Source organism: Acartia tonsa, chromosome 15, assembly GCF_053477335.1.
Source record: "Acartia tonsa isolate MP-2025a chromosome 15, ASM5347733v1, whole genome shotgun sequence".
Lineage (NCBI taxonomy): Eukaryota > Metazoa > Arthropoda > Copepoda > Calanoida > Acartiidae > Acartia > Acartia tonsa.
In genome coordinates, this window is record NC_137274.1 from 918,950 (window position 1) to 933,173 (window position 14,224).

Below are 14,224 nucleotides of genomic sequence, written 5' to 3' on the forward strand. Positions count from 1 at the left end.
TGAAAGTTTTTAAAATGTTGATGATGTTTTAATCTTTGTCGGCTCTGATTTTTGAGCTTTCAAATTTCTATCTATCTATCTATGTATCAATCAATCTATCTATCTATCTATCTATCTATCTATCTATCTATATATCTATCTATCTATCTATATATCTATCTATCTATCTATCTATCTATCTATCTATCTATCTATCTATCTATCTATCTATCTATCTATCTATCTATCTATCTATCTATCTATCTATCTAACTATCTATATAACTATCTATCTATCTATCTATCTATCTATCTATCTATCTATCTATCTATCTATCTAACTATCTATCTATCTATATATCTATCAATCTATCTATCAATCTATCTATCTATCTATCTATCTATCTGTCTATCTATCTATCTATAGTCCACATAGAATGAACAAAAGTTTATTTGTAAAACATCATGTTTCATGCATTAAGCAATCTTCAGTTACAATTTAATACTGACAATAATATTAGCATTAATAGATTTTTAAAATTTTAAAATATTGAAATTACAAATAAATGAGCTTTCAAATTTCATTTCAGCCAGGGATCTTAAGGAATAAGACAATGGATGATTAATTGATGTACGATCCGAACAAAGATATAGACTATATTAGCCCTTATGTAGATTAAAACCATCGTTTGAAACTCTTATCTTAATGAACTATAAAATCAAATTTAAATTAAAGTACCTAAAGTTATTGCGGCAAGAAAATGTTAATATAAAACTATGTGTAATTTACCGTTTTATCTATAACTATCGGCTACGCCCCTAGAGTGCTCTAGTGGCACTTTAAATGTTTTTGTTTGTTCAAGTCTCTACAATAATTCTTTAGTACGATACCTCTGTATTTTACGTTGAAGTCTCTCGTATTTTAAAAAATGTATATTTTTTTGTCATTTATCTTGGGAGGGTGGTGGTACCCTCCCCCAAAATAGTTGTAAACCTTCCCGGGAACCATGAGAATCTACCCTGTTAAGAAGAAACCGATCGGTTCAGTGGTTAGCGAGATCCTTCGGTACAGACAGACACACAGACACACAAACAAACATCCTGTTACTTTAGTATAAGGATACAAAGTAGAACGATGTCTGTCTGTCCGTCTAAAGTTTAAGATCTAGGTAAGCACTGAACCGATTGGATTCTACTCTTCAGGGTATATACCTATCGGTCCGGTGGCGGTTTTAAGCTATTCTTGGGAGGTGGGACACCCCCCACCCCCCGAAAATGAAAATTACCCCCACCCCCAAAATGTTTTTTTGAGGAAGTTACTTCACATAAATTGGCAGCACCAGAATTATTAAAAAATTTATTTGAATTTCTGTCCATTCAAAAACAAGTTTTTAGTTACCTCTTTAAATACTTCATATTATAACTAGCGGCTTCTCCCCTAGCCTCTAGGGGCTTTGCCCCAAGAAGTTTGATCAACCTTTTTTTGTGTTATTTAGATTTAAAAAGAAAAAGCTTCAGACAGACAGACAGACAGACAGACATCGTACTACTTTGTATTATAGATTACCGTAATTTATGTCCCCTAACTCCCTGATTTCAAGCAAGTTCCTATATTATTTCTCTATTTTATACCAACTTTATAAGTTACTAGCGGCTTCGCCCCTGCCCCCTCCTAAATCTTCAACAACAAAAAAAACAAAAAAGTACCAAGGAAATCTTAAGTAAAAAAATGGGGGGGGGGGCATTTTTGTTTTTTAGGTGATTGTGGGTGTCCCACCCCTCAAGAAAATAGCCTAAAACCACCACAGGACCAGTAGGTATATTCCCTGAAGAGTAGAATCCAATCGGTTCAGTGGTTACCAACATCTTAAGGGAAGGACAGACAGACGGACGGACGAACATCATTCTACTTTGTATTATAGATAACCCAAAGTTAAGATAATGCCATCTTTATGCAAAAGAATTCAAATTTTTTCATAGATCTAGCAAATAAATTTTAGCTACCTGTTTTTAGGTAAACCTTTCCCTATTCATAGTTACACTGATAGTGGACACAATAATGCCATTTCTCGTGGTCGTAGCGGTCATGCGTCATGTTGGATTTTCAGATCCCAGATTTCGCGATTTGAGAAATAATAATCTTTATATTATAGTGAATTGAATGCTATTGCAAGCATTGTTTTTATCTTATAGAGAAAAATATAAATCAAATAGCGAAACTGTGATCTGAAATTTGCGTCACCCTTTCAACATGACGCATGACGCATGACGCATGATCGGGAGAAATAACATTATTTTAAACCCAATCCCCTATTCATGGTTACACTTGCATAAAAATATCCCCCTCCCTCTCATTTCACTCAATCTCTTTCTCTCTCTCCCTCCTCCGTCTCTTTCCCCATCTATCTCTTTTTCTTTCTCACTCTCTCTCTCTCCCTCTCTCCCTCTCTCTCTCTCTCTCTCTCTCTCTCTCTCTCACTCTCTCTCTCTCTCTCTCTCTCTCTCTCTCTCTCTCTCTCTCTCCCTCTCTCTTTGTATGTTTCGTTCAATATTAATGCTTTATTTAGTTCATTTTTGTCTCTTAACGGGTGTCCATTAGAAATAAAAAAAACATATAAAGTAAAAAATCTACAAAAATCTAATTGTAAAAATCCACGAGAATTAAACATTAAAAACAATTTGGAATAAACAGTGAGAAAAAAACAAATATGTTCATTATTCAATACGTCTTTGGTTTTTGTTAGTTTTTTCTTCTGATTTTAATGTAAAGGTAAGTTTTTTTTGAAAGAGTTATAATTTTCTACTATGTAGTTTGAAAAATAACAAGAATTGAACTTTTTATAGCTGGATATTTTTACAAAAACAGCATGATGACTAATAGACCTTTTCATGAAAATACTCTTTTTCGAATCTTAGTCTTCTGCTAACCTAAAAAGTTACTTTAGGAGCCTAGAAATACATGTACAAAATTTCAGCTCTCTATCTCTACTGGCGACCTAACGCCAGGCATGTAAAATATCAACAGATAACGGTAGCACGGCGGTTTTAACAATATTTCAGCAATGTGCAGGTTTTAAGCTCTTCTGCATATTTCAATTTAAACACATAAGGACAAAGGTATATTATCCCAAAAAACTTTTGTTAAAGTCTACTCTACACCTAGCGCCAGTCAGTTTTCTAAAATCATGCATTTTATACCTGTGAAAATACAAATCGCCAGCGCTAGGTGTAGAGTAGACTTTGACGAAAGATTTTTGGGATATTATATCTTTGGCCTTATGTGTTTAAGTTGAAATATGCAGAACACCTAAATTCATCTTCCAAGCCATTCTCTAGGCATTTAATTTTTTTTATGAAATAACGGGATTTAAAAACTGCCCTTTGAAAAGGCCTAAAAAATATCTTTTTTTTGTCACTTTTTTCACTGCTTATAGTTACAACTTATTAAGATATTATGCTCAGTTAAAAAAAAAATCGGCGCCTCCAGCACCAAAACCGGCAAAAACTGGCAGTTAAACTTCTGTGCCCCTACTTGCCCCCCTCTTCGGTAAACAGTAGTTATCTCAAAAAGTAAAAGAGATATCAACACACAGAAAGAAAGCTTTTTAAATAAAACTGAACTAAGTAACTATTACATATTTAATTTTGGGACTTTCCTTCTAGGGGCTTGTGGAGCAAAAGACCCACCAAATTGATTCCTAGATTTTTGAGTTTTCATGAATAACTCAAATACTATTAAAGATAGACGGCTGAAATTTTCAGGAATTGAATAAGTTCCAATTCTGCATACTTTTCTATCAAGTTTCATTGAGCTTTGCAAATTGGTTGGGGTGCTAGTTTGATTCCTATATTTCTAAGTTTTCATGATTTTCTAGACTTCTATTCAAGGCATACGACTGAAATAAATTTAGGGAATAAATAAGTTTATTTTTTTCCATATTCCCACAAAGTTTCATTAAGATATGCTTATTTGTTGGGGTGCTAGATCGATTCCTAGATTTTCACATTATAAATTTTAAAAGGTTTCGTGATTTATTTTAATGTTTATGTTTTATGACACTTTTTTCAGGATGTCCGTCCATCCATAATTTTTTAGCTTTGCTGCTACTTATAGATGTTGTCATCCTTGTTTTATTGTCAGGTCGCATACAAAATAATTTCTAATAGAAAAAAATTGCAATAAACTCTTTAACACAATGTTTAATAGACTGTATTTATTGAAAGTCAACAGCTAATCAAAAACCAGTATGGTGGGTGATTACGACATACAATTTTGAAAACTGTAAGGTCGTCTTTGTCTGTTGAAATAATACCTTGAAGTTAAATAACATAAATATAATTTTGTTTCAAATTTTGATAATTTTTTTTTGACAGGTCGCATACAAATGTTGGACACCATTGGATTCACCGCAAGAAGATCAAAGGGAAATGCCGCCACTGTTCCAAGGGCTTCAAAAGCTTAGGTGAGTCAGGGATCTTTAGAGATAAGACATTCAACAATAAAGGGAAAAGTAGGTTGATGGTAAAAAATTTATTTTTGTCAGCTTGACATTAGCAAAGCTTATGGTGAATTTTTCAGGTTTTATTAAAAATTTTCAGGTATTGTTGACTTAAAATTTTTTTTTTGTCTATAGTTCTTTTCAATAAGGAATACACATATTTAGAGAGTATTATCGTTCTACTACTGTTTTTAAGCCTTAAAACACACACCTTTACGGATTTTACCTGTAACATACTTTTCCCTTTCTATACATATTGACTCAAAGGTTGTTGTTGCTTCTGGTTCTAGACCTCTCCACGCACCTTGAAACATACTCTGGGTCTTAAAGCATCCATTTGCCCATCAGACAACCAACCTTTTGATTGCCTGACCTTTGTCTGAGAAGTCCTAACTGTGCATGGTAATGAGTTGCCGAGGTATTCCCCATACTGTAACTCTTTATGTCTTGTACCTGATATAGTAGCAGCAGGAACTATTTTTAATGTCTTTAGTTATGCCAAGATTCAAACCTACCAACTAAAAAGCGCACTATGTCTTACACCATAGTTGTGGATTTAAATTTCTATACATCCTCAAGATTTCAATAACTCTAGATTAAAAAGTTTACTAGTTGAAAAGTTTGGACATCCTAGTTTAAACTAACCAATTAAAATTCAAAAAGAGGACCCAAAGTTGATCTAACAATGTGACTATACAATTTCAGGAATAATTCCTATGTCCTAACCATCACTGTTACAAATAAAAGATTTATTTTACAATATATAATAATAATATTTATAACTTTGTTTTAGGATTATTTTGTTCTTGGTGCAAACTTGCTTATCATAACTCTGAAGTCTGTAAAGAAGCGGCAGGTACAAATATAATTATCCATCTATTTATCACTTTATTGATTGATCTATCAATTGATTTATGTATTGCTTGATCTATTGATTGAATTATTATTTGAACTATTAATTGATCTATAAATTATTCTATTGATTGATTTATTGCTTGAACTATTAGTTGATTTATTGATCATTCTATTAATTGTTTTTGCACTTAATCTATCGCTTGATCTATTGCTTGATCTATCAATTGATCTATCAATTGATCTATCAATTGATCTAACACTTGATCTATCGATTGATCTATCGATTGATCTATTGCTTTATCTATTGGTTGATCTTTTGCTTGATCTTTTGCTTGATCTATTGCTTGATCTATTGCTTGATCTATTGCTTGATCTATCGTTTGATCTATCAATTGATCAAATAATTGATCCATTGATTGATCTATTAATTAGTCTACCAATTCATCTTTTGACCTCTTTTTTAATCTATCTATATATCCATCTATCAATCTATATATAAATATATCTATCAATCTATATATCATTCCACATATTGATCTTTTATACTATCAATTAATTCTTTATCAATCTATTTGTAAATCTATCTTTCTTTCTATACTATATCTATCTAGACAAAGATGAGATTTGTGGTTTGGGTATTCATGCCAGCTTGATAGTTCCCAGTACTTGGATACTGAAACTAAATAGGTAAGCCATTAGAAAAACAGTATGTCTGTCTGATAATTAGAGTAAAACACTAGAGGGAGAAAGGGTTAAATAACTGATTCTCCCCATCGCAACCACCTTGTGCAACCTTTCTTATGCTGCATTTAATCCCTTCAAATGAGATGTGTAATTATTTTGATGACCATTTCAATTAAGCAAACAATGACACAATTTCACTTTTATTAAACAGTGTATTAATTAATTCTCATTCCCTTTAAAGGAGTGGTGAAGTAATTTAGAGCTCAATCCCTTCAAGTTGTCAGTGTAGCAACTATTATTTGTTGCTTATTCCCTTTAAGGAAGAAGTTTAGTTATTTTGGAGCTTACTCCTTTTAAGCTTGAAGTGCATTAATTTAAGTGCTCGATCCCTTTATATAAACAGTGTATTAATTAATTTTAGTTAGGAAGGCAGGAATTTTGGTGCTCTATTCCTTTTTCTAGTGCATTTCTTTAAGCAGGCATTGATTTTGACAACATTATTATCAGTATTATTTTGATGTGCATGCAATGTACCTTGTAATTTTGAGTAGGAGGAGAAAGTCACTCAAAAATCAGCCACGTTATGTCATAAAAAGAGATGGGGAAAACCCCCTTTTCTTACATCTCTTTTTTTCTTCCCCCCTTCCCTTTTTCGGGAAAGAAAAATATGACGTCACTGGACGTCGTGTTCCTCAAAAATTATTCAAAATCTGGAAAGATTGGGTTGTGTCACTTTGAACAAAGTAATAGTGTCTGACTGATTATGACGTAACAAAAAAAATTAGCCAATGAGAGGCCGTTATTGACCAACAATGGTAAAATCTATAGTGGCCTCTCATTGGCTAATTTTTTTGTTACGTCATAATCAGTCAGACACTATTACTGTGTTCTGTCACTTTCTCCCCCTACAATTTTGATAAACAACGTAATATTTATGCTCATTTCCCCTGAAGGAACAGTACAGTAATTTTCTTGCAAATTCCCCAAAAGTGAATATTGCACTATGTTTGGTACATAATCCCTTTAACTTGTTATATAGTATTTTTGAAAGAGATGCTTTTCTATAATTAGGGTCGGTCTGTCCATTCGTAACGGATAGCTTTTTTTTTGTTAATTTAGGCATGTTAGAATTATCCTATCGCTTTTAAACTTTGCATGATGATTCCTGTAGTAGTTAGGTACGATTTAGAAAGCGTAGCAACTTTATAATTGTTACCAGAATGTCCGTAAGTCCAATTTAAACATGTTGATTTTTAACTTTTTTGATAACTATTTTTATGTGATTTAATCATCCGATTTATCTGATTTTTGGAGTACTGATTCATATTACAATAAGGTACAATATTATAAGCAAAGTCCTAAAATGTAAGTATGTCCTTAAACAATATCCTGTATTTAAGCAGTTAAGTTATAACAAATTTACTTTCAATTTGTTTCGATTTTTACATATTTTTATTCTGATTATTCAATTCTGACACTATACAAGTGTTATTTTCCGTTTGCCCTAAAGTTTCATAGCTTCGCTTTTATGGATGTTGTCATCCTTGTTTCTTGTTTACTGTAGAAATGGGTTTATTGAGTCAAGTATAAATACGGACAAGGAGAAAATAAGATCAGATAGAAATATAGAGAGCTCTTGAGAGCTTTTCTTGCACATTCCCTTAAAGAGAATATTACACTTTCTTTAATGCATACTCCCTTTAACTTATTATATAGTCATATTCATTGTAGAAATGGATTTATTGAGTCAAGTATAAATATGGATAAAATAAGATCAGATAGAAATATAGAGAGCTCTTGAGAGCTTTTCTTGCACATTTCCTTAAAGAGAACATTACACTATGTTTTGTGCATACTCCCTTTAACTTATTATATAGTATATTTATTGTAGAAATGGATTTATTGAGTCAAGTATAAATAAGGAGAAAATAAGATCAGATAGAAATATAGAGAGCTCTTGAGAGCTTTTCTTTCACATTCCCTTAAAGAGAACATTACACTTTCTTTAATGCATACTCCCTTTAACTTATTATATAGTGTATTCATTGTAGAAATGGATTTATTGAGTCAAGTATAAATTTGGACAAGGAGAAGATAAATTCCGACAGAACTGACTACAGGAATATAGTACAATGAATATTCAGGGATCTAAAGGGATAAGACAATGGCCGATAAATTGATGTACATCTTCAATGATGTTACACGAATTACCCCTTATGTAGCTTAAAATTAGTGATTAAAACGTTCGAACACTCAACTTAATTAACAGACCAATCAAAAGGATAAGACAATGGCTGATAAATTGATTTACTATGTACATCCCCAATGATGATACAAAAAATTCCCAAATCTGTAGATTACAAATAGTGGTTGAAATGGTTGGACACCAAGCTTAATGAACCGACCAATCAAAATTTTATAAAGTCCCCAAATTTGTTAAGCCAGCGAATAAGATAACGTTATTATAAAACTTTGGGGACTAGAGTAATAAACAGCTATTGTCCCCTCCCTCTCTGAATATTGTACATCAATTTACTTTCTTGGCAGTATTAACTTTATGATAAAACCGGTTCCTGTGTCCAACTGTCATCCGCTGATTGTGTTTCTCAACCCTAAATCTGGCGGCAACCAGGGTGTCAAGCTCATGCAAAGGTAAAACCGTACAATGTAAATCAGTATGTAAAAACCGTAATGTAGTACAACAAGGGTGTCAAATTAGTTTAGAGGTAAAACCGTAATTTGTAAACCAGGGTGTCAAGTTGATGCAAAGGTAAAACCGGAAAATGTAACCAGAATTATAAATGTAAAACCGTAATATTTAAACCAGGGCCGGGTGTTAAATTAATTAAAAGTGAATCCTTACTGCATAAATCAGTGTGTAAAAACCGCAATGTAGTGTAAAAAGGTTGTCAAATTAATTAAAAGATAAAACCGTAATATTTAAATCAGGGTGTTAAATTAATTAAAAGATAAAACCGTAATTTGTAAACAAGGGTGTTAAATTAATTAAAAGATAAAACCGTAATTTGTAAACAAGGGTGTTAAATTAATTAAAAGATAAAACCGTAATATTTAAACCATGGTGTCAAAACCATTTTATTTGATGTGTGAAGGGTGTCAAGCTGATCAAAAAGTATATCATAAAAATGTAGCCCAGAGATGAACATTAGTTCAGTGGTAAAACTGTTTTGAGTTAACCAGGATGTCAAATTATTACATTGGTAAAACCGTATTATTTAAAGATTCACATATCACTGTGGGCTAGAATTGAATCAAGACAAAAGTAAGTGCCGAGCCCTGGGACCTATGTATGGTGAAAATAGACATAAAACCATGATTATTCCAGGTAAAACCAAAATATTTCAGCGGGGGCTTTTTGAGAAAATTAGATTTGAAAATTTCAAGTTCAATTTTCACCCCCTAGGAGTTGCCGCATAATCATGACAAGAAAAGCAAATATTATTTATTTTAAATTTTGAACAACTTTGCTTTCATAAAGTTCTTCATAAAACCACTCCTGAAGGGAGTTAATTAATGGCCATTTTTATCAATTGCTTTGCAAAGGTCACGAAAATTCAGCCTAAAATAAATCATATATAGAGAGGTTTTTTGAAAGATTATATAAAAGCAAAGTTGTTCAAAATTAAAAATAAATAATATTTGCTTTTCTTGTCATAATTATGCGGCAATTCCTAGGGGGTGAAAATTGAACTTGAAATTTTCAAATCTAATTTTCTCAAAAAGCCCCCGCTGAAATATTTTGGTTTTACCTGGAATCATCATGGTTTTATTTCAATTTTCACCACACATAGGTCCCAGGGCTCGGCACTTACTTTTGTCTTGATTCAATTCTAGCCCACAGTGATATGTATTATTTAAAGGATAAAACTAGTAATATGTAAATCAGTGTGTAAAAACTGTAATATAGTGCAACAAGAGTGTAAAATTAATTCAGAGGTAAAACCATATTATTTAAATCAAGGTGTTGGGTTAATGAAAAGGTAAAACCGTAATTTGTAAACCAGGGTGTCAAGTTAAACTGTAATTATTTCAACCTTGGTGTCAAAATAGTGCAAAGTTAAAACCGTAGTGTTTTAGGTGCTACCTTAATTTCCAATACACATAGTTATTTACATAATCAAGTCAAATTGTACAATTGTAAATTAGACACAAAAGTATATCCTCCTGACTTAGATAAGCTTAAACCCACTCTCTTTTTGTGAAATGACCATCCATATTTGTATAGGTTTCAGTCCCTCCTGAATCCCAGACAAGTGTTTGATCTGACCAAGGGTGGTCCTGGTCCAGCCATTGAGATGTTTAGGCATGTGCCAGGTAAATTCATCTTTATAACTTTCCATCCATCTATATATAAATCTATCTATAGATCTATCTATCGATCTATCTATCGATCTATCTATAGATCTATCTATTGATCTATCTATCGATCTATCTATTGATCTATCTATTGATCTATCTATTGATCTATCTATCGATCCATCTATCAATCAATCTATCGATCAATCTATCAACTAATCTATCAATCAATCTATCAATCAATCTATTGATCAATATATTGATCAATCTTTGATCAATTTATCAATCAATCTATCCATCAATCTATTGATCAATCTAACGATCAATCTATCAATCAATCTATGAAACAATCTATTGATCTATCCATTGATATATCTATCTATCTATCCATCTATTGATCTATGTAGGAGTGAGGTTCCTGGCCTGTGGAGGAGATGGAACAGCAGGATGGGTACTTTCTGTTCTGGATAAAATAAAAGTGGAACCCACCCCACCAGTAGGTCAGTACAAATATGACCTGTGATCAAGGCTCAACATGTAGCTCACCTGCTCGTTGTCGGGGAGGTGATTCAAGTTCCTATGCAACATAAATAGTTAGAGTAGGGGGAATGCCTAGGCCCATAAGCAGGTGCAACTCATTATCATCCAAAGCTAGGACATTTTAATCTTACAATGGGCTGTTTATTGGGCTTTTCATTAAATTATCATCCAAATCTAGGACATTTTAATCTTATGATGTAAGAGTTGGATATGTACTTTCTGTCATAGATAAAATAAAAGTGGACCCCACCAGTAGATACAACAGAAGGAGAGGGGACAATGGGCTGTTTATTGGACTCTTTATTAAACTAGTCCCCAAAATGTATTACAAAGTTTGTTTATCTGATGGCTTAACAATTTTGGGGACTTTAGTGAATTTTGATCAGTTAATTCATTAAGTTAAGTGTTCAAACTTTTCAATCAGTAATTGTAACCTACAGATTACAGGTAATATTGTATATCATCTTTAGGGATGTACATCAATGTATAGCCCAATGTCTCATCCCTTTAGATCCCTGAGAAATAAGGATGTCCAAGAAAATTGGTAAAACAAAAATGGCTGCTTTTTGCATTCATAAAGCCTTACAATTTGGATCATCGTGGATAAATGATTAATTGTCTACTTCAGGTGTTCTGCCCCTGGGAACAGGAAATGATTTGTTCCGATATCTTGGAACAGGTGGAGGATACAATATAATACAATACGATACATGATTTTTCAGTATTGCTTAGAACTGGTCCTAATCCAGTCGATATCAATCGGTTTTGAAGTCATCCTGGATAAATGATTAAATGCATAAATTTCCATTTTCAGGTGTTCTGCCCCTTGGAACAGGAAATGATTCGTCCTGACATCTTGGATGGGGTGGAGGATACAATATAACATGATATGATACATGATTTTTCAGCATAGCTTGGAATAGGATCTAATCAAGCAGATATTAATCGGTATCGAAGTCATCCTGAATAAATGAATAATTGTCTACTTCAGGTGTTCTGCCACTGGGAACAGGAAATGATTTGTCCCGACATCTTGGATGGGATGGAGGATACAATATAATACGATACGATACATGATTTTTCAGTATAGCTCAGAACTGGTCCTGATCCAGTCGATATTAATCAGTTTAGAAGTCATCCTGAATAAATGATTAATTGTCTACTTCAGGTGTTCTGCCCCTTGGAACAGGGAATGATTTGTCCCGACATCTTGGATGGGTTGGAGAGCACTATATTACAATACAAATACGATACATGATTTTTCAGTATAGCTTAGAACTGGTCCTGATCCAGTCAATATCAATCGGTTTCGAAGTCATCCTGGATAAATGATTAATTGTCTACTTCAGGTGTTCTACCACTGGGAACCGGAAATGATTTGTCCCGACATCTTGGCTGGGGTGGAGGATACAATATAATACAATACAATACATGATTTTTCAGCATAGCTTAGAAACGAATCTAATCCAGCAGATATTAATCGGTTTTAAAGTCATCCTGAATAAATGATTAATTGTCTACTTCAGGTGTTCTACCACTGGGTACAGGGAATGATTTGTCCTGATATCTTGGATGGGGTGGAGGATACAATATAATACGATATCATACATGATATTTTAGTATGGTTTAGAACTTATCCTAATCCAATCGATAATAATCGGTTTCGTAGTCATCTTAGATAAATGACTAATTGTATAATTGTTTACTTCATACTTCATATAATTGTTTAGCTCAGAACTGGTCCTGATCCAGTCCATAATAATCAGTTTCGAAGTCATCCTGGATAAATGATTAATTGTCTTCTTCAGGTGTTCTGCAACTGGGAACAGGGAATAATTTGTCCCGACATCTTGGATGGGATGGAGGATACAATATAATACAATACTATACATGATTTTTCAGTATAGCTCAGAACTAGTCCTGATCCAGTCGATATTAATCGGTTTCGAAGTCATCCTGGATAAATGATTAATTGTCTACTTCAGGTGTTCTACCACTGGGAACCGGAAATGATTTGTCCCGACATCTTGGCTGGGGTGGAGGATACAATATAATACAATACGATACATGATTTTTCATTATGGTTTAGAACAGGATCTAATCCAGTCGATAATAATCAGTTTTGAAGTCATCCTGGATAAATGATTAATTGTCTACTTCAGGTGTTCTACCACTGGGAACAGGAAGTGATTTGTCCCGACATCTTGGAACGGGTAGGGATACAATATAATACAATACGATACATGATTTTTCATTATGGTTTAGAACAGGATCTAATCCAGTCGATGATAATCAGTTTTGAAGTCATCCTGGATAAATGATTAGTTGTCTTCTTCAGGTGTACTGCCCCTGGGAACAGGGAATGATTTGTCCCGACATCTTGGATGGGGTGGAGGATACAATATAATACGATACGATACATGATTTTTTGGTATAGCTTAGAGTCGGTTAAAACTAGATATAATACAATACAATACATGATCTAATTTAGTCGATATTAATTGGTTTCAAAGTCATCCTGGATAAATGATTAATTGTCTTCTTCAGGTGTTCTGCCACTGGGAACTGGGAATGATTTGTCCCGGTATCTTGGATGAGGTAGAGGATACAACATAATACAATACGATACATGATTTTTCAGTATAGCCTAGAACCGGACCTAATCCATCAGATATTAAAAACAATATAATACATGAATTTTCGGCATAGCTTGGAACAGGATCTAATCTAGTTGATATTAATCGGTTTGGAAGTCATCCTGTAAAAATAATTAATTGTCTACTTCAGGTGTTCTGCCACTGGGAACAGGAAATGATTTGTCCTAACATTTTGGATGGGGTGGAGGATACAATATGATACTTGATTTTCCAGTATATCTTAGAACAGGATCTAATCCAGTCGATATTAATCGGTTTCGAAGCCATCCTGGATAAATGATTAATTGTCTACTTCAGGTGTTCTGCCCCTTGGAACAGGAAATGATTTGTCCCGACATCTTGGCTGGGGTGGAGGATATATGGATGAATCAATTAGGAATCACATCAATTTCAATTTGATTCAAATCTTTGGTTCTTTCTATCAAAGTTTGGGATCATGGAATAAAAATGAAGTAGCTGGTCAGTACCCTTATTTAATTTTAAAGATAAGTGGGGGGTGGGCCTAGAATTCTCTGAGGATTAAGTCACCTTTTTTTAATAACCCTTATTCCCTAGTTTTAATGAAATTAAAATTGATTGTGATAATTAGTGACATCTTGATTGGGATTCAATCCGCTGAAGTAATTTCTATGGACAGGTTCGTAATTGGCACAGTACCTAGAGATACAGAAGTTTCCTGTAATGCTTCGAAACC

General features: G+C 33.3%; 1 protein-coding gene across 1 annotated transcript in view; it reads left to right on the plus strand.

The window, feature by feature from the left end:
• Positions 1-14,224, plus strand: part of LOC145307089 (eye-specific diacylglycerol kinase-like) — a 58,703-nt gene that overhangs the window by 13,524 nt on the left and 30,955 nt on the right. Inside the window, exons 7-15 of the mRNA XM_080149423.1 lie at positions 4,353-4,441; positions 5,271-5,333; positions 5,944-6,019; positions 8,068-8,133; positions 8,561-8,668; positions 10,263-10,351; positions 10,741-10,833; positions 13,828-13,900; positions 14,114-14,167. Coding sequence (XP_080005549.1) covers positions 4,353-4,441; positions 5,271-5,333; positions 5,944-6,019; positions 8,068-8,133; positions 8,561-8,668; positions 10,263-10,351; positions 10,741-10,833; positions 13,828-13,900; positions 14,114-14,167 — 711 coding nt within the window. The remainder of the gene's footprint in view (positions 1-4,352; positions 4,442-5,270; positions 5,334-5,943; positions 6,020-8,067; positions 8,134-8,560; positions 8,669-10,262; positions 10,352-10,740; positions 10,834-13,827; positions 13,901-14,113; positions 14,168-14,224) is intronic.